General features: G+C 37.2%; 1 protein-coding gene across 2 annotated transcripts in view; it reads left to right on the forward strand.

Moving 5' to 3' along the window:
* LOC144664361 (uncharacterized) overlaps positions 1-19,311 on the forward strand; it is a 47,663-nt gene extending 28,352 nt beyond the window's left edge. For both annotated transcript variants that reach the window (XM_078525480.1, XM_078525488.1), the window contains 11 exons: positions 2,818-2,920; positions 8,280-8,380; positions 8,667-8,764; positions 9,109-9,217; positions 9,495-9,628; positions 15,113-15,214; positions 15,876-15,969; positions 16,060-16,213; positions 17,130-17,529; positions 18,293-18,377; positions 18,682-19,311. In XM_078525480.1, the coding sequence (XP_078381606.1) occupies positions 2,818-2,920; positions 8,280-8,380; positions 8,667-8,764; positions 9,109-9,217; positions 9,495-9,628; positions 15,113-15,214; positions 15,876-15,969; positions 16,060-16,213; positions 17,130-17,529; positions 18,293-18,377; positions 18,682-18,780 (1,479 nt within the window). In that variant the 3' untranslated portion in view covers positions 18,781-19,311. The remainder of the gene's footprint in view (positions 1-2,817; positions 2,921-8,279; positions 8,381-8,666; positions 8,765-9,108; positions 9,218-9,494; positions 9,629-15,112; positions 15,215-15,875; positions 15,970-16,059; positions 16,214-17,129; positions 17,530-18,292; positions 18,378-18,681) is intronic.
* Positions 19,312-19,709: the final 398 nt, after the last annotated feature.

A 19,709-nucleotide genomic window follows, 5' to 3' on the forward strand; every position in this document is an offset into this window, starting at 1 on the left:
TTTATTGTTAATTGTTTTGTTTCTCCCAGAGAAAGGCCGATTGATTTACTTTTACTAAAGTTACCGCAAGTGATTAAAATATTTACATGGAGGCGACTAACATTTCAGCAGGTATAATGACAAAATAATTTCACAGTGTTTGTTACTGAATTGTGTGATGCCGGACAAAATGAAAACTGATGCGAAACCATTTTTTTTTTCAGTCATTTTCCAAGTTCTCCAGACAGGATTCGGGCGAAACCCTGAGATACGGGAGATTCATAGCATCTGAGCAAGAGAAAATAATCTTGATCTTGATGTGAGACATTTAACAAGGTCCATAGATGTGTAAAAACTTATCTACTAGTGAAAATCATCGAAATCTACGGTGTAAATGAATTTATACAAATAAACTACATCTAGTATTTGACCTACCGTTCCTTGCGTTATAGACTTGTGACTTTTCGCTTTCCTCAAAGTGTTTTTTTTTTCGTTTTTCCTCGTTAAATACTGATCATTGATTCTGTTGTGACAGGAAATTGTCTCCTTGTCCAATTTTCAGTTTGTTGACATTCGAAACTCTCAAATACGTTTTCCGGTGTTTTAAGCGATAGTGGTAAAACGACAATGACGCGAAAAAGTTGACATGGTCGTAAATTCATTTATGACGCCAGTCTTTTAAACCCGTGTTCTTTCTAGTAAACTTGAAAACGTTATTTTCCAAAGCGGAACATTTGTTTGCTTTGCAAAAATTATAGTCAAGAGCACACTAAGAGGTATCATTTGCAATTAGTTTTTACAGAGCTTTTTCATTAAGCGGAAAGAGTAGAATAGTATTACAGTTTCTTATTTTAATTATTTTATTGTTTTTCTAGATGGTCATAAGTCCCGCTTTTTATATCGGCTCTTTTTTCTTTAAATCTTGCTCGTGAGAAGTTAAACCTCAAAACGGTAGTTTTTGTTTGCGAGAAATTGTTTTACTACGCAGAAAAAACCAAGAATGTCATTTTCTTGTCGGAGATGTATTTTACATTTTACTCAAAGCTAACATAAAAAATAAAGGTCTCACATTACGGAGCACCACAAACTGTCATAGATGCAACTTACATCGAACCTTTCTTTGTCCTCCTGTGTTAAATGTCACTTGTTCCTGCCGTTTTTTTGTCTTTAATATTTTTTCAAGTGTGTCGGCGGCTTTTTTTTTATCAGCGGAAAGCAAATAAACTGAGTTTTCAATAACAGGTCCCACTAATTATCGATCAGTTTCTTTACCTTAAAATCTGTCGTAATCAGCGGCCAAATTATTATATCACTTTGTAGCACTGCCGAGAATCGTTAATGAAGCAGAGTTTAATTCAAGCAGGTTGGCCGTAAGAATAAAGAACCTCATCATATCGGGAAAATCCCACCTTTCAGGGAAAAGCAACAATATTTGTTCAAGCGAATATGGCTTCTAACTCGGAAATAAATTAAATTTCGAGATTTGTCATGTATCCGCTTTCCTAATCTTAAAGGGACTGTGTCACGGATTTTCGCCAAATTTTGGCGCAGGGAAGGACAATCAAATTTTGTGAAATCTCAAAAATAACCTTATAAAACAGTTAAGGAACATTTTAATAACACAGCGAATACAAGAGATGGTATGGATGGTCAAAAGTGACGAAGATTCAAATGGATTGCGTTATGGGTTTTTGAAATATTGTCCGGCGGAACAGTTTTCAAAGTTAGTCACATTTCCTTCCTTGTAATTCTAAATTATAACGCCTCGGGAGACACATTTTGTTGCATAAAATCAATGGTTTTGTAATTTAAATCCAACGAAATAATTTCTTTGCAAACATTAAGTTTCATACCAATATCTGGCAAAGCTAAGTAAAATAAACTTAACTCAGCCGTGACACGGTCCCTTTAACCATCTGTTATTATTGCTCCCTATGACCTTTTTCTAATTATAGTTATTTTGCATTATTTCTTTGTTTCCGTCATTTCATTGTTTTCGCTCGCTTTCGTGTCTTCGTGCCATTTATATTCTGTTAGGTTTTTTATGCATAATTTCGCTTTGTTTCGTTCGTTTTCGTGTTAGTTTCACCGTTATTTGCTAGTTCGTCTTTAGATTTAGTACCGTTCCTCGTCCATCGCTCATCGCTTCTCAAAGATTTTATTTCTACATCGTTTGTTCCTGTGCCGTACACGTTTGTAAGTATCTTCTCTTGTCGTTTTATATAGTTTCGTTTTTTTCCTGTCGCTTTCTTTTCATTTTATATTATCGTAACTTGTTAATTTCGTGTTTTTTTTAGCAACTGTATCTCGAGTTTCACCGGTAATTCTATTTCGTCGACTGATCATTAAAGTTGTGAACATTTGTTACGCGTGTGGATATGTATGGCAGTAATAGTAATCTTCTTTTTTTAAGTATAACCGTCTCCTTAGACTACGAGAAGTAGCCCTCTTTCCCCCGAATCCTCTCCGCTTTTTATCGAAAATTTGCGTTGCGTACTTTATAAATTTTCGATAAAAACGAGAAGAGACTGGGTATTAGCAATTCTTGTGGCTTACAGTTTCGCCGTTCGCCCCTCCATTTTTCCATTTGCTTTCTTGTCGCGCGATGTAAAAACTAAGGAAAAGCAAGAGACTATTCTTAGTGTAATTATCTTTTTGCATTAGTATTTGTCGACCTCTGTGACGTTAAATATTTAAAAGTTTGACTGTTCCCTTTAAGATAGATTCGCATGTTTAGTTGAAAATTTATTCAACTTGAAGGGAACTTTTTAACGCTGTAGAAAGCTCACTTATCAGCTCATTTCAGTAACTAGTATAACTGGTTTGTTCCATATATAGCGCTCCCGCGTCAGTTCTTTCACAGTGGAGATTCCCAACCAGGAAAAAATCGAGAAACCAGATCAACACGAAATTCTGGAATGTGCGTTGGCCACAAGTCGAGGTAAGACTGAGTATACATTTATATACCCCCTCTGAGTATCTTCAATTTCCGAACAGAGTCATACTCAATCCACGGAGTAAGCTCGATTAAATCAAGCAGTTATATTTAGCCTGTGTGCGGCAGCCAACCCTCCTCAAGAGAGTATGCGGCTGTCATACACAAGCTAGTTTGATTAACTTCCATTGATTTAATAATTGAACTAAGAAGCACCAGAGTACTGTACTCTATTGCGGCCTGCTTATGGAACTCACTCCCTGGAATTGTGTTTGACTGGGTTGGATAGCCGTTGGATTGACTGTGTTACCCAAAATACCATGACTAGAAACAGACAAATTCACTGTAAAGTGGAATGAAAAAATGAACAGATAAAATCAATAAAGTGAATAAATGAAGGTGTGTTCTCAAGTCACTTGCCAGCATACCAACTAACGTCCTATTACATTTATCATTTGGGAATATTTTCTTTTTGGTTACAAGTAATAGCTAATCACTAATGAAGACGAAACTATGTCAAGATGTAATGGTTTTAGGAGTATATTGTAGGCGAGATTGAATAATGGTGCGTCGTAATGCCGGACAGATTTTACAATTTGAGCCCTGTATGTTTAACAACATGTAAAATGACTAGGCTGTTGATAGTCAGTTTACACGTTAAAGCATTGTGGACCTTCCTTCTTAGCACCTTCTAACGCCCTTACTACCGTTGCGAATAAGGCCGTACTGCCCTGTTCTTAGTTGGTTTCAGGAGATTCCGTCATTTTAATGATATACACATATTTAAAAATATGTGTTGTCTTTTCATTTCGTGGTTCAAACTATAATCAGAAGGAAAACCAAAATAGTATCGAACTTACCAGCACTGGGTTCCGGATCAAATAGATGTGACTAAGAGTAGAGATCTCTTTGATTAACAATTCGCTGAAAAACGACAAGAATCACAGGCATAAGAGAAAGTCAATAGACGATTTAAACAATTCCACTTTCATTTAACTTCTTTTAACAGCTGCAGATCCGAATGCCGACTGCATTTTTTCCGCTCTGCATGTGAAATACCCTCATCACAAAGGCAGAACGTAGGTCAAAATGTTAGTTTGTGAAAACAGCACAAACTTGCAGTGGCGTGTTATGTCTTTCTGGGGAATTCTAGATACAACGAGAAGCCACTGATCCAACAATCTATCAATTGATAAGCAGCTTTCTGAACTTGAACTTGAAGGGATAAAAAAACAAAGTGGAAGCACGCAATTTCTTCCGGCAGCAAACCATTTCTTGGTACTGTGTCGATATTGTGTTTTATCGCCCGGCACTGGAGTTCTTTGCGTGGGTTACCGAACTTATTTTATGTTGTGAATGCAACGTACATGCTTCACGCAGGGAGAAAGGAAGTTTGAATTTACCAATTAACCTAGAAATGTAATTTTTTAAATACGCTCAAAGATGGAAAACTATGTAACTATGATACAGTTGAGCTCATTAAGTTAGTTTTCATTTTCTATGACAGGATGTTTCTGATTCTGGAAAAGAAAAAATAGTATGAACGTTAGGTTGTGTTTTACAGTAACCATTCTGCAGAGATATTTTAATTTATGATGTTTTTCGTTTAGTTCCTGTGGTGAGAATTCTTTTCATACATGTCCCCCGTAAACATGTTCGATGTTGTCATTACTGAACAACTTTTTAATTTAAATTGCGTCACAGCCTTAGTCTCTCGTGTGAATGCAATATATAATTTTTTTCTTTTGATGTATTTTTAGACACAACTTTTAAAAGATAGAAATCTCTAAACTTTAACTTTAAAATGTTTAGCTACAGTTGAATTTTATACTTTTGTAACTGTGATTTGCAGTAATTCATTATCTACTTTCCTGCTATTGTCTTTGTTTATGGGAAGTAATGGCAAAGTGATGTTTTCTTCTCCAGCACAGTGTGAAACCGGGATTGTTTATGTCATGAGATGGATATTCCCGGCCCTAATGTCGCAGTTGTTTTTTAGATTGATTTTCCGTTTACATTGTAAATTAATAAAAATCTTTCTATACATTGTCGCACATACACCTCAAAAGAATGACGACAATAAAGTTGTCTTGATCTTGTACCAAATTTTAAGGTCAAACTTCGAAAAAAATGATTGTTAATCAGTAAAGATGTTTAATGGGTCTTCGATATTTCAAGCTTTATACTGAGAGGGGATAAATCATGTTATGGACTTCTGTTCAAACCCGTTTGGCTGTCGAGATGTTTAGAGTAAAATAAAATTGATTGAGAAAGACAGAAGTTTAAGTTTCAAAACGGACAAGAAAACAATACCTCGTTATTTTATTTGGAACATGGCTCTCATCTCTAATTATTCGGTTAAGCTAAGTTCTTTGTTTTACCTTCATTCCATTTTTCTGTTGTTTTTTTTTTGTCCAGTGGCTATTTAGTTCACTGTGGTTTTACAAGACATGCCTAATGATTGTAATTAATTTTTTCTCGTTATTATTAACTGTTCACATATATCGGTCATGTTGCCTATCATTATTAAATATAAATATCTGAGAATATTGTACTAAGAAGATGTTGGGAGCTAATAACCAAAGTTTTAGCTGAAGTAAAAATACGCTTCATTTTACTTTAAGGCATCTCGCCCGGAATTACCTCAAACCAGAAGTTTATGAGAATTTTGAACTTCTTCTCAAACACATCTTTTAAGATCTCTTGCATGTAATCCTTTTATAGAACTCCTTTTCTAGTTGTTATTTTTCTTGTTAGCCTACTGCAGTAAACGGCTTTCCGTGATTGCCCTGTCCGCATAAAAATGTTTATTAATGACCATATTGATGAATAGAACGAACTAAGTAAATGCAGCCTGGGCGCTCCTTCTGAGAATTCTCATAGATGCTCTGTTGGATAGACGTGTATATGTTAAACTCAGTCAATCAACTCCACAACTCTGAAAGCCTGACGCGCTATCAGCTGCGATATGAATTGCTTCTTTGCGCTGGCTGAGTGATATTTGTTGTACCTTCCTCGGCTCGCCCAGTGTGCAACAGAGTAGTATATTTTTTGCGATTTTCTTTAATGTAATAGGTCTGATTTTTTTTTTTCGAAAACTATGTTGCCTTGCGAAAACTGAAGAGGATCAGAAAAACGTCAACTTACCACTTAATTTTCAGATCAGGCTTCGTGAGAAATGTATAGCAATCAGTCAGGGGGGATAATATTTTAAACATTGAACTTGGACTGAAAAGGTTTTTTTTTTATTTTTAACTTATTCCCACCACCGACTTCTTGGCGTTTCATGTTAATCTGGGTGTTTAAAGTGCAGCAATGAAGGCAAAACACGTTTTAGTTTTGAAACGACAGAGGCAATGATAACTTGTTAATTACGAGTCGCAAGTAATGTTTACCTCGCTTCTTCTTTTAGTACTTTGCTGATTTTTTCTGTTATATTTTGTTTATTTGTTTTCTTTTTGTATTTTTGCATGTGTTTCCGATATGTTACCTATTCAACTCATTTTTTGTGGTGTGTTTCTAACCTTCATTTGTTTCGTTACGTATCCTGAGCTTTATCATTTCACGGTGTTGGTAGAGTTTAAATGACCAGTAAAAATAATACCATCACTTCGTGTAGACCAGGTTGCCACTCATTGAAATTGGTATTGTTTACAGTATATTCGTATGTATAACTGTTATACATCGGCTAGCTACGAGCGTCAATATCATACAAACGTCGTGAAATCTTTGCATTTCACTAAGGACCTGTATGACTTTGGCTATGCAAGACAAGCATGCTGTTAAAATTTAGAATTCTGCACTATTAAACATCTTTTTGCCCAAACCTGAATATCAAAACTTACATTCAAGTAATTTGAGGTAACACTTAAACTCACAACAACGACAATTAAACGATTCGTTTTCGCAATCGAAGATGATTTTGTCAGCATATTGTTCCCGAGGTCATTTGTGATAAATCAGGAATAAACAATTTAAAGGTAAATATGTACATAAAGTCGTATTCGTATTCAAAAAATTAATAGTAGAAACATTTATCCGGTAAAAACCAGGATAAACGGACTGCCTTTTGTTGGAAGACTAAATAACAATCTCTTATTAAAAGAAAAAAGGTTCAAGTCAAGATTAGAAAGAGAAAGCGACTCTTTTTCAGCATTTTCCACTTATATATAACTTACATGGCGTACGTAGATACCCTCCTTGTTGTTCTTCGTATCGAAAATTGTTAAGCAGCCGTTATACTTCACTGGCAAACTGTCTCAACAGAAGTTTAGCTTTTATTTTTATTGTCTGTAATTTTATTTTTTTCGTGTGTAACCCAGGCGCCCGTCATGTCACTGTGATATGTCAAAAGCTTCTTTTATTGATGGCTTTCAAAAGCTGAAAAACAATTAACATTTCGATAATGAATTTTTCTCTGATCGTAAAAAATGAAGAATCTTTGCATGCTGTTCACACCTGTAACGAGCATTCGACATGGTAATCAAGGAGCGCTCCGTGTGACAACACGCAAATGTGTTGCAATTTTCGTTTAGTCGTAATTAAACTTATTGTTATACTTCTGAGTAAAAATCGCACCTTTCTACTTGATTATGATTTCTTTCCGCTTGCTTACACTGTCGTTTGAGTGGCCATACTGCTTCTCGAGCTTTTCATTATTGAAACATTTGCCGTTTTTCCCTTGTTCATGATAAGGTCAATGCATTGCTTTCGTACCTCCTGTGATTTTGTCAGCGATCGTTAATGACGATACAGTTAAATCCCGATTTCTCGAAACCTCCAAGAGAAACAAAAATTGGCCCGGACCAGGCGTCATATGTCGGTTGAGTTTGATTTTGGCTCTCGTTCTTGCTCCGAGGGTTTTTCTCCGGGTTCTCCGGTTTTCCTCCTTCCACAAAAACCATCACTTCTAAATTCCAATTCGATCCGGAATCCGAGGGCCACCAATTTGTCAGTCGCAATACTGTTATGTGCAACTCTCCCGCGGTTCGGAGACGGGGGGGGGGGGGGGGAGAGGGAGTGCTTGCTATCCCAACAAGGGGAACCTGACAGTAATATACTCAAAGTCGCTATCCCACCAAGGGGAAAAAGTAATGTTCAACTGAGTCGTTTCATGTTAGAAAAAACCGAAGTTTCCAGCACTGATGAGCCCTCTGGCTCCTCTGATCCATCAGATTGGAGCACACCGTGGAAAACAAGGCCTTCGCCCCTGTTGTTTGTCACTGGTTTCTTTTACAACAAGATACTCTTTCGGAAAAGAGCGTAAATAACTGGAATCTGACCATTACCTCAATTAATAACTAACATAACAAATAAATCAGACTGTTCGTGTGCCCTAACCAGTGTTGCTTTCTTCTCATCGCAGACTTGTCAAGTCCAGTGTGTTTGTTCTGTGGCAGTCGGTACACAGCCAAAGTTTATCTACTGGATATCAACAAGAAGGAAATGAGAACACTTGATGTAGATGTAAGTCAACCAGTCAGTTTCCACCGCTCGCAGCAACACAGTTCAGTTTTAACTTTCAATTTGTAGTTTCTTGCATCGGAATCCTATTTTCTGTTGTTACAATTTCTACTGCTGTTAAACAATACTGGCAAATGAAAAGAAATAAAATGGTTTCATCAGCTGTGTTATTACAATTGTAATACATTTTGAAGCCGGTGTAGAACAAACTGTTCTAGTAAAAAAGGTACACTGGCAGTTCATGTGACAAATAGAATTGTAATCAGCATTACTCTTTGTTTGTTGACAGTTGAAGTCACGTGTTTTGTGTACCGACATGCTGGAAGATGGCACCATTTTAGTGGGGACCGTGTCGTGGTACATGCACGCGTTCCTTCTAGACTCCAGGTAAGTTATACTTGTTTATAAGCGAGAACATTCTTAGCTGCCAAGTCTATTAAACCCTTTCATCTCCAATAGAGGTCAGCAATATTTTTTTCTCAAAATGTCATTTCCGATAAAGGGATAAAAGCCAGACCTGATACATAATCGATTTCTCCCAACTGGTACAATAAGTAGTGCATGGAGACCGTTTAGGGGAATTTCTAGGTTGAAATGGAAACTGGAAACGAGTCTACCACATCGGGCGAGACAAGAGAAACCAATTAACAGCAGAAACAGCTCCAAGAAATTTGTTGTTGTCTTGTTGTTCTGAAATGTGTCTTGAAATGTGTTTGTTTTGTTTTCAACAGTTCGGAAGTGTGGTGCATTCAACTCAATGACTCGGTAATTGACATCGCTCATTTACCAGATGGAAAAGTGTTTGCAGCGTTAGCTGATGGATCGATTGCTGTCCTACAGGTAAAATAAAACTGCTACATGCACATAGTTTCACATCGCTACACTTTTCTCCCACAGTACCTCACCCCACATCGGTGTATAAATGGGTACCAGCTAATTTAATGCTGGTGCTAGCCCAGCAATGCACTGACAAACATCCTATCCCGATGTAGGCTTAATCTACTCTTTACATAAACATGAACCAACTAACCAGATTGGGGTTTCCCTGACCAACCATCAAGTTATCCAGTATTAGCGCACTTATGTCTTAATCCTTGCTATTGAATTTTCTTCCCAGAATGCCAGTAGACAGGAGGCTCCGTCAGAAGGTTCTCACGTGCGGGTTGGTGGCGCGCCGGTCACGTGCATTACACTTGTGAATGAAAATGTGTGGTGTGGCTGCGGTAACAATGTGGTCATTCTTGATGGCAGGTAAACTGAGAAGGAGAGTCCCCAAGAGTCTAACTCGTATCGATTATCATTCAAGTGCGGCCAAGCGAGGATAAGAGTGCGCAAGAGTTGAAAATAAGGCAGTGCGCGAATAAAACCTCTCGTCGACTCCATGAAATTTTGAGCAAGTTTAAATCTATTAACAGTCACCGGGAGCTTTAGAGTTGGCGACCAGACGAAAGCGAGAGTTTGAGCTCTCAGCTACTCTCATTCTTGCAGGGGCCCCAGGCCTAACAGCTGTACGATCCATGCGGCTATGGAGTTTGTTTTTGTTTGTTTGGTTTGTTTTGTTTCGTTTCGTATTGTTTTGCGTTGTTTTGCCATTTAAATTTTAATACTTTGTGTTACGCAAAATAAAGTAAACGCTAGGAGGTTATGAAGTAATGTTCGAAAACTGTTTTCTGTTCTATTTTTTTAACTTTGTTCTATTTTCTTGATAACTTAAACCTCTTCTGTCATAAAATATTTTGTTACGCTTTTTAGTCTTGTTGTCATGGAAACTGTGGCCACAGAGTTTAATCTGAGATTTGTTTATTAGCGTGCAGTTCACGACAAGGACGTAACTCTTTAAGGTTTCGTAATTGCAATTATGGTTTTGATTTGTTTTTACGATGACTAATTGGAATGAGCTGTGAACATTTATAACATAAAAGCAAACAACGAATGGACAAAAAATGGATTCACAAGAAAGTTATTTTAAAACAAAGTGATCGAAGACACCCGGTTAACTTAATTGAGGCAAATGGCTTTCATGACTCCAGCCTGTAAATAACATGGTTTTGTTGTCTTTCTTCTTCTTGTCTGTTTTCCTTCCTCAAAAAAAAAAATCGAAAACGACGGATTGGAGAGCTACCTAGTTGTCCCTCAGGGATCATTTTTAGTGTAATTTTGCTTCGCGAGCATTCTGATCTCCTGTGTCAACCTTACCGACGACGCCACCGAGTGCTTTTTCACAAAACAAGTTGTTGTTTTCCATGTCAAAATTTGACCCCCATCAAGAAGATTTTTTTTTTCTTTTCTTTCAGTTCTTATTCTTTTTTTTTTTTTGCAAAATCTCTTGTTTTGCTGTTTATACATTTGGAAATATTGAATTTGTCTTCGTCCGAATCTTGCTATGAACTAAACTGTCCACGAAAATTTCATAAATAATTTTAAGCACGCCTCAGCGACAAGTATAAAATAAGTTTTTAAAATAACAAGCTGGCCAAAAAACGTAAGCTTAATTCATAAACAGTCGCCAGTGAAGTTAACATCATTGTATTTGCCAGAGCTCGAAATATTTCAATACGAGTCATCTTACCTTGTTAGGAAATACCTCGGAGTAGTTCGAACACTTTCAAAGGTGTTGTCATTAACTATCTGAAACACTTTGAAGTCTGTTTTTTAGTGTGCGTGCATTTATCGTGATATCAGCATACGTCCTTTAAATTATTAACAAATGCTTGCAAAACAGGTAGCATTTTTGATTGATTGTTTTCGATTGTTTTCGTTTAACTTAAATGTCCACTAATGAAGCTATCTTTTTTTGGAAGATAAACTGAACATTGGGGATGCCATGCGCAAATGTATTGGTTGTTATCGCAAAAACTCCACATTTTCTTTTCTTATTTTTCTTTGGTTTGTTTGCTGGTATATTATCTGTTTTTGCTAAAAAAGAAAATATCACGATATTGCTTCTTCGAGTTCCTTGTACTAGTTTGTTTTGGATTATTCAATCAGCGGAAATTTCAAGTGGTTGAACGCATTAGTTCGATTATGACATCTGTTAGAACCGTGGTGCTATTGGTGAAATGATATCATACTAATCGAATTACACGTGTTTAGTAAACAAAACTTACAGCTCATTAGTGTGTGCTCGCTTATTCGATGGACTTATGGATCCCTTTTTTTCTTTGCTTTACTTTGTATCAATTATCTTGACATCCCGCCAAGCCTAAACAAGGACTCCCGCTGGAAAACAAGAACGCCCACAAAATATAGTTAAGGTATCACGGAAGGAAAATTGGCGTTTGCGTTCCAAGTGAAATTGTGTTCAAACCATCAATGGTAACCCCAATAAAGTATATATTTTCTGAAAGCTTAATGAATAAAGATAGTAATTTTGGATTTTGTTTTGATCATATTGACCATAATAAGCAACGTCAGCATTTTGGAAAAAAATAAGACATTTTGTGTGTAAATTTTCGCGAATTTCCACTTGAACTAAAACAGATAAATAACACAAATGTATGGAAAACGTCAATTCCATTTCAGCCACAGTCCTCAAGTTTAATCACTGAAAGCTTTTTACCGAGTATGTATTTAAGTTTATATTTTGTGAATAACTCACAATCAAATTTTACGGAAAATTATCTGACATCAGCTTATAAAACAACCACTGCACCACGCCATGTACACGCAAGCTTTTCAACCTGGAAGTGGCCGGAGAAACAACGGGAACTCATTTTATTAACCAGCTTGAGAAACAAAAATAAAATTCACTGAGTGGATGGTTTTATTTTTTTTGACTGAAAAACATATAATTTGTATAGTTATGTAATACATATAATTAGTTGAAATAAAGTCGATAAAGATCAAGTTAATTGCGAAAATTTGATTTCATAATCCTCAGTAAAGTGTCGAGAAAAACGTGCCTTTATATAAAATTCGGCACAATGTTTATCCAGAGCTCAATTTTTTTTAAAGTGTGTCGGCATTTTCTAATATTGCTGTAAGTTATCTTTTTTTTTTTTACCTTTTAAGTTCGACCAATGAAAATTCTTCCTAAAGTGGTTACGGTAAAGGAATTTACAGAAGTAAAATTCTAATAATCAGAAGTACCTGACGTACCTTTGATTGCCAGAGTCCAAGGAATACAGCCAAATTTCATAGAAATCCATACAATCTTAATATCCTGTTATCCGTTGAAAGATGAGCTAATTTAGCAAAAAAAAGTCTGAGAATCTCCCTTGTAAAAACTCATCAACACTTTACACCTGCACCCCCCCCCCCCCCCCGCCCCCACCCCCTGGTCACTACTATAGACCACCAGTGATCGTTTTCCCTAAGTCTGACCTGTGGGCTCTCAAAATTCTGAACCGCAATTAATGATGATATTTTTACTTAGTCGCAGTTAAAATGTTTTCAAGAAGTGATACACCAGTCGTTCAAGACCAAGCTAGGTTCAGTTGTTGTGATTGTCCTTTGTAAGTGCTCCAGTTTTGGTTTTAAGACACTCAGTTGAAATCCGCTCTATGTTATTTCTCGGACAAATTGGGTTAATAGAAACTAAAACCGGGCGCACAAACAATTACATTAGCAAATAGATTAAAGTATTATCACTGTGAGGCTCTAGAACAACACCCATATTTAAAGTAGAAAGAAATCGAAAGACCCAAAGCGATGCAGCTTAAGAGGGAAAAATGATAAAATCTGATTTTTGCATGAACGAGATTTTCGTCTAAAAGAATGTCTTGATATTTGGAGAAACACCACTTAGATGTTTGAGAATAATGTGTGTGGAATGAAGGCTGCGTTCGGTTTTAAACACAGAGGACTTTTTTTAATTTTTTGTGAGCCTTTCGTTAATTTTGTTTTGTCATTATTAAAAACTTTAAAACATTCAAGTATCCAAATACAATATCATGCATAGTATCTTCAGTCAGCTTAGTTTATGTTTACCCTACAACTCCCAAAAGTGACCAAAACCTCATCTTGCTTTACAATATCAATCAGACGTTGTCAAACAGACGGGTGACAAGAGTAATAGAAATCATCAACTGTGCGACACATCTTATTTCTGACTGTTTTCGTATTCCCTCTCACCTTGCCCAAAGTGCTTCCACTTCTGGCATCATGCTCAAAGGTAGATGCCGGCAAATCCCGTCGCTTCCTAATCAGAACAAACACAACAAAACCAATTTTAAATTTTTAGAACAATTGTCGATTGTGTCGAAAGTTATCTGGATTTGCTTTGGCTATCTTTACTAGCTTTGTGATTGGTTTTTAAAACGCGCGCCACTTCCCCTCGACCAATCAGATGTAAAACCAAAACCACTCGGCGGCTACATGGATTTGCTCCGAGTTTTGATTGGTTCGCTGGATCGTCTTTGTCCTTTGTGATTGGTTTTATTACACTCAAACGAAAACCGCTTTAGTCTTGGATAAAGTAAAAAACGCTTCAAACGGATTTCGTCAAAGCGAACATGAACAGCAAGCGCTCGAACTTAGTTAACAACAAATGCGGACTATTTTTTTTGATTATAACAATCTTAGTTTAGCTACAATTTTGGTTTTACTCACCATAAGGCTCGTGAGCCAGTCAAACACACAGACATCCTGAGAAGGGGACAACTGATATTGTTTTCCATCTTTACTGAAAATGAAATAACAGTCAACGTCAGAAAGATGAGAACGCTGCTGAAGTAAATCCACAAGAATCAGTTAAACAGCAAGTTTTAACCAAGTTTGGTAATGTAGTGAGTCTCGCATTTGTGGCTCTCAGCAACCCGAAAACATTAAAGCAAAGTTGCGCGGTTTGCGTCCTTCTTGTCGTGTTTCAACTATGTTTTTCTCTGCAGTTTCCATGGAAACTTCATTTTCACGTCATGTATCGAACGCTGGTCAAAATTAAATCCGTTAACGTCGCGCGCGCACGTGTGCAAGCACACAGCGGTCAAACGCCGCGCGCGTGCGCAGTTCCCACCAGAACAGCTCTAAACTTCTCCATACAAACCTTTTAAATTTCCGAAAACGTTCGCTTAAAGCCAAAAGTTAACGCTGTCCCTGGAAAGTTAAGGTTTATACGCTGCTTATGCATTGGAAATTGATAATTGATCTCCACTGAGTTTCCCAGCTTGAAATTTTCTTTCACCGTGCTTTTTCCTGTAACGTTTTTCCACAAAATTCTTGCCCACTTTCGAGTCACGTTCTTAGAAAGTTCGAGGCGCCTAAAACCGGAGGTGACGTCAATTTTTGAGTTTGACCGCTGTGAAGGCGCATAATATCATGCGTAATAAACGCACGCGAGCGAACGCACGTAAGAAAATGGCGGCTTTTTCTTTTAGCTCGGCTCGTCAAAGAGGTAAAATGTCGTTTTTACATGAACGAGTACGGTGACCTTTCAGGTTTTTTAACCTTTTTCTATAAAATAAATATAGATCAATTTGATAAACCACTAAATTCTTAGACGTTACGAGGAATGTATGGGATTCAGTAAGGAGAATTGAATTTCAGAGCTTAGGACTGAAATACATAGAGGATATTAACGATGGGAGAAGGTATGTTTTTTTTGTTGGGTGGAGAATGTTTGGGTGTTTTTTTTGGATTTTTTTTTTTTTTTTTTTTTTTTTTTTTTTTTTTTTTTTTTTTTTTTTTTTTTTTTTTTTTTTTTTTTTTCCCAAAATTTTTTTTTTTTTTTTTTTTTTTTTTTTTTTTTTTTAAAAAAAAAAAATGAGTAATAAGTTCATGCTGTCTTCTTTTCACCAGTTTCCTTGTTGAGCTCGGTTCGTTGGTGGTATCCAACTCTCGTCGTCACCAGGTCTCCAAGTTAACGCACGGTAAACATGGCGTGTGGTGCGCTGTAAGAGGGTAAGAAGTCATGTTTTGACAGCGCTTGTTACGTTAATGATCCTTTACAAGAAACGAACTGGATCTTTTTATTTTTGTTTTTGTTTTCTTTTTCAGTATTTTTTTTTTCAGAACGTTTTACAGAACATAAGGCTTTCATTGAAATGCTTGTTCAGCTATGATACTTTTTATTACTTTTTTATACACAAAAAATGTGGCTAGCTTGCACTTATTACAAAGTTCAGTGTTACCCACACTCAGCTCAGAGACCTTGAGATAACATGGTCTGATCTCTTTTTCTGGGTTACTACGTACAAAAAATGTCTGGGAACGAGATTACCTTAGCTGCTCTCCATCAATACATGCGCGGCACTGTTCATTTCTACTCTCGGGTGTGTTTGTTTAAAATTGAAAATGCGCGCCCATAGCCACGCAGAACGCGAAAGGGTGTTTGGGAGAACAAGATAGTTTACTTTTATAACACTATTATAACTCCGTTGTGCAGGTCAGTCAGTTTTTTTTTTGTTTTTTACCGTACGTAAGCATTGTTTAGATCTTTAGCATCCTTCTCACTTGTTGAAAAGTTTGCCTTCAAAGTGATCGCCACGTGTCCTGACACAATTAAGGGTAAGTTTCACTTGTACTCGCCATATTTTTTTTATAGTAACGCTTTTATTACCAGGTCATCTTGCGTTCTTCTTTTGGATCACGTGACTTTTGACGTGCTTCTCAAGGTTGATGACGTCACAAGCCTTGACATCAGCTCTGACTCAAGGGTAAGACAACTATTTTTCAATTGTCTACAAAGATTAATTGAGACTTGTTTGTTCTTTGAGTTGTCTGTTTGATGTCTGTTTGTTTCTTAGGTCATCGCCTTCAGCGAGTCACGTGTCACCACAGTTATGGCAGTGGGCGAGGAATTGTGGGTAGGGCTTGGTAATGGACAGGTTCTGATATTTGACGTCATTAGAAACGATACGTACGAAGATGAAGCTTACGTGGTGCTTAACGAAAGTAAAGGTAAAAACCTGTCTTTCCAGATAAAGCTGTTTTTGAACTTGTAGTCATATTTCAGCTTTAGTTGCCACCGAGAGACGTTTTATATCTCGAAGGAGAACGAAAGAGACCTCATCACGCAGGCGGCCCATCTGCCCGTCGTCCAGATAACAGGTCTGGCAACAGATGACGTGATGGCCCATCTCTGTAGATGTTGAAGGCAGATAATGAACCGAACGGCGTGTGCCTACTCTTGCTGATGTCCTACTCTAAGAAATCTTTATATCTGCAAGTTATTTCTGGGTACTTTTTTGGCATATATTTCATACTCTCAACTTCTTTCCTGTACTAAACACAAACATTTATCCCTTAATTTCTTTGCCGCCAAAGCGCAAGCCGACCCGCAGGCACTGATTCATTTCGTATAGCAGCAGCAACCCTTTCTGCTGAGCAAATGCTCGAATTCTTGGTGCTGACCATAACATTCGAAGGCTCGAGCGACAGATCAGTCTTTTTACATAAGGAAATAAATTACCTTATTATAGGAAATTAACGTTCCATGAAATAGGCACGAAATATCAAAATTTGCGTTAATTTAAGTCGCGTTATTTTTTGTGAGTATTGACTTAGGGTATAGACTTCTCCTATCCTGCATTGGGCTTCTTGAAATTGGTTTGCGTTCCTTAAATTTATTAACTTCTCATGAATGCACCACATGTTCTTTCTGGTTACTTAAACCAAAGTTTAAAAACACTTATTATCCCTCAACTCTTTGCTATCCAGGCCGGGGACGGTTTCAAAAAATTATATCTCACTTATTTTCGATTCATTTATTTATCGTTCATTTACAGGTTTACAAATTTGTAACATCATATGACATACATGTCTAGTCATATAAAAATAGGTTCTTATTCACTGACGTATTATTTTCGAATTTTAGATAATGAAAAATCAGTAGAGAGTTCTACAAAACAACTGCAAACAAAGTCAGAAGCAGCAGAAATCACATCTTCACAAGATTCGACGCTTTGTGATGAGGATTCCAAGTCACGCTTGGAAATCAGTTCTTCACCAGAGACAAGGAATGTTACTTTACCTGAAATTGCAGTTACAACTAACGGCAGTGTAAACGAAAATGTTCAAGGCGAATCGAATGAAACTTTTGAAGTTTCTGCAGATACTGTGAACAATCAGGAAACGCCGGTGATTGTGGAGGAAACCAAAACTGAAGAACAAAGAAAACAGGACAGTATGTACCACAATGACTACAGGTTTGGACTGCGACTTAGAGTTCACTACCGCATCAATGAAGAAGCTATTCGATGTCTGCTGTTACTCAGGTGCGTAGCGTGGGTAGGGTGAGTGTGGTTCACTGATAGTTCAAAAGAGTCGCAATTTCAGATCATTTTTTAGGGGCAGTGTGCCTTGTCTGCTTCTTATGTTAAATTAGCCGCGGTAAATGAAACCTCCATTCTTACGACAAGTTGACGTTGAATTGCCTGAAATGATGCCCAAATTCCAAATTTTACATGAAATGGAAAAGATTATGGCTTTTAAATTTCCCGCGCGCCGCCATTTTGGATTTTATGACGTGTAATGGTTGCCTAATTGTTTCACACAAAAGATCCCCTGCTTCCGAACAATAGCGGCAACCATTACGCGTCATAAAATCCAAAACGGCGGCGCGCGGGAAATTTAAAGGCGATTATCTTTTTGTTGCTACTAAATGTCATTTCTTCCTTGTCCTGTAAAATTTGGAATTTAGGCATTATTTTAAACAATTTAACGTCAACTTGTCGTAAGAGGTGGAGGTTCCCTTTAAACACAGACGTTCGTGAATAACTAAAATTGAGTTGAGTTTTTCCTCCTTAGCACGTTGTGACGCAACAACTTCCGTCAAATCAAGTAACAGACTCTTAAACAAAGGCTAAAAGCCTATCCCGTCCATAGCAAAAAAAACTCGTTTAAAAGAAAAACCATTTCGCGTTACCAGACACTTGTGCAGTCCTGAGAGGGCGCTTCCAACAGTGAAGGTTTGATTTGAATGCGGAATGTTGCCAAAAAAAAATCGTTATTTGATTTGTATTCGTTTATATATCACAGAGAGGAAGATCCACTGATCCTCAGTTGCGCTGGCTCTTTTAGCGAAGAAGGGGCTCTCTCGATATGGCAACGGCAAAGAGAAGAGGTTAGTAAGAAGTTAAGGGCGAAATTTATTGCCGTTGTAGTTGTTCATAGCTAATCTTCCGAGTGTTATGTGTCGGAGCTCACAGAAGCATGCATAGTACTAAAAACAAAGCACTCGTTATTCCTTAAGAAAAGAAGTCTCCAGTTAAAAGAGGGTTTCTTTTCCCTCGTTTTGGCGGATTTCTTTACTGCCGATTGCTAAAAATCGAAACGTCAAATTTTAAGAGGTGCCATGCCACGACATTTTAAGTCGGTTTTTTTTTTTTCTATTGTAAAAATAAATTATTTCTTGTTTTTCTTCATAGGAAACAGACGAGTGGCTTCCGTTTTCTATCAAACATCGGTTCACAGAGACCGCTGGACCGATTCCAAGGTGCAATGAGACCCCGCCTGTGTTTGTGTAAATCAGAAGCCTTGTACCCAGGTCCCCGCTCCACCATGGACCGTGGCAACAAGGTTGTCGAATCGTACCATGATATTTTCCCCTTTTTTGCATGGTCTATAAACTCAATCGTGAACGATGGCAAGATTTACAAGGCAACATGAGCCCATACGACACAGTAATTCGAGTCCAGACCAGGTGCTTGACCATAGAAATACGCTGCTATAGTTTGTTTGGTGAACGACGATTGCATGTGATAAGCTTTTCCAGCCACAATACATGTTGTAGCACCGTTCCGTATTCTTATTCCAGAATCGTAGAAAAGAACTGACAACGGTTTACGAATAACTGTGAGTGTGACTTTATAAGTGTGCTCGAAATGGCCTTGTGCAAGACGCCAGCCCGGCAAGGAACTTTAATTTTACTTTCATTTCCAACTTGCTGAGGCTTTATAACTCTGCAATTTTGAACTTAGCTTCCTTATTTTGAAATGCGTACACTTCTACGTGTCCTTCGTATTTCAGCAATTTCTTCAGTGCCCTTGGGCCGCTTGCGTGACGAAATACCAGACATGGTGTATTTTGCTTACATCCGCCAATGAAATTCAAGAAAAGTATGCCCGTATAACAAATGCAACTTAGTTTATATTAGTTAGATAATATTTATGTAGACAATAAGGTGACGATGATTATTAGTATTACTTTGTCAAATTTATTACATTTTTTGTGGAAAAATACTATTACATTTAGCACAATCAGAATAATTACCTGGTGTTGGAAAATTAATCAAGAGATATTGATACATGTTGTATAGTTTTATTTTCCTCGGGACGGGGAAGAAATGAAAGATTTATTTTATATATTATATTTTATAGGTATCAATGAAAATAAAAAATTCTATTTTTGACTTTCAAGCATTTCATCTTATTTTCAATTGTCTTTCGGATATCTT

This window comes from Oculina patagonica, chromosome 1, assembly GCF_052425735.1.
Source record: "Oculina patagonica isolate OP01 chromosome 1, crgOcupat, whole genome shotgun sequence".
NCBI lineage: Eukaryota > Metazoa > Cnidaria > Anthozoa > Scleractinia > Oculinidae > Oculina > Oculina patagonica.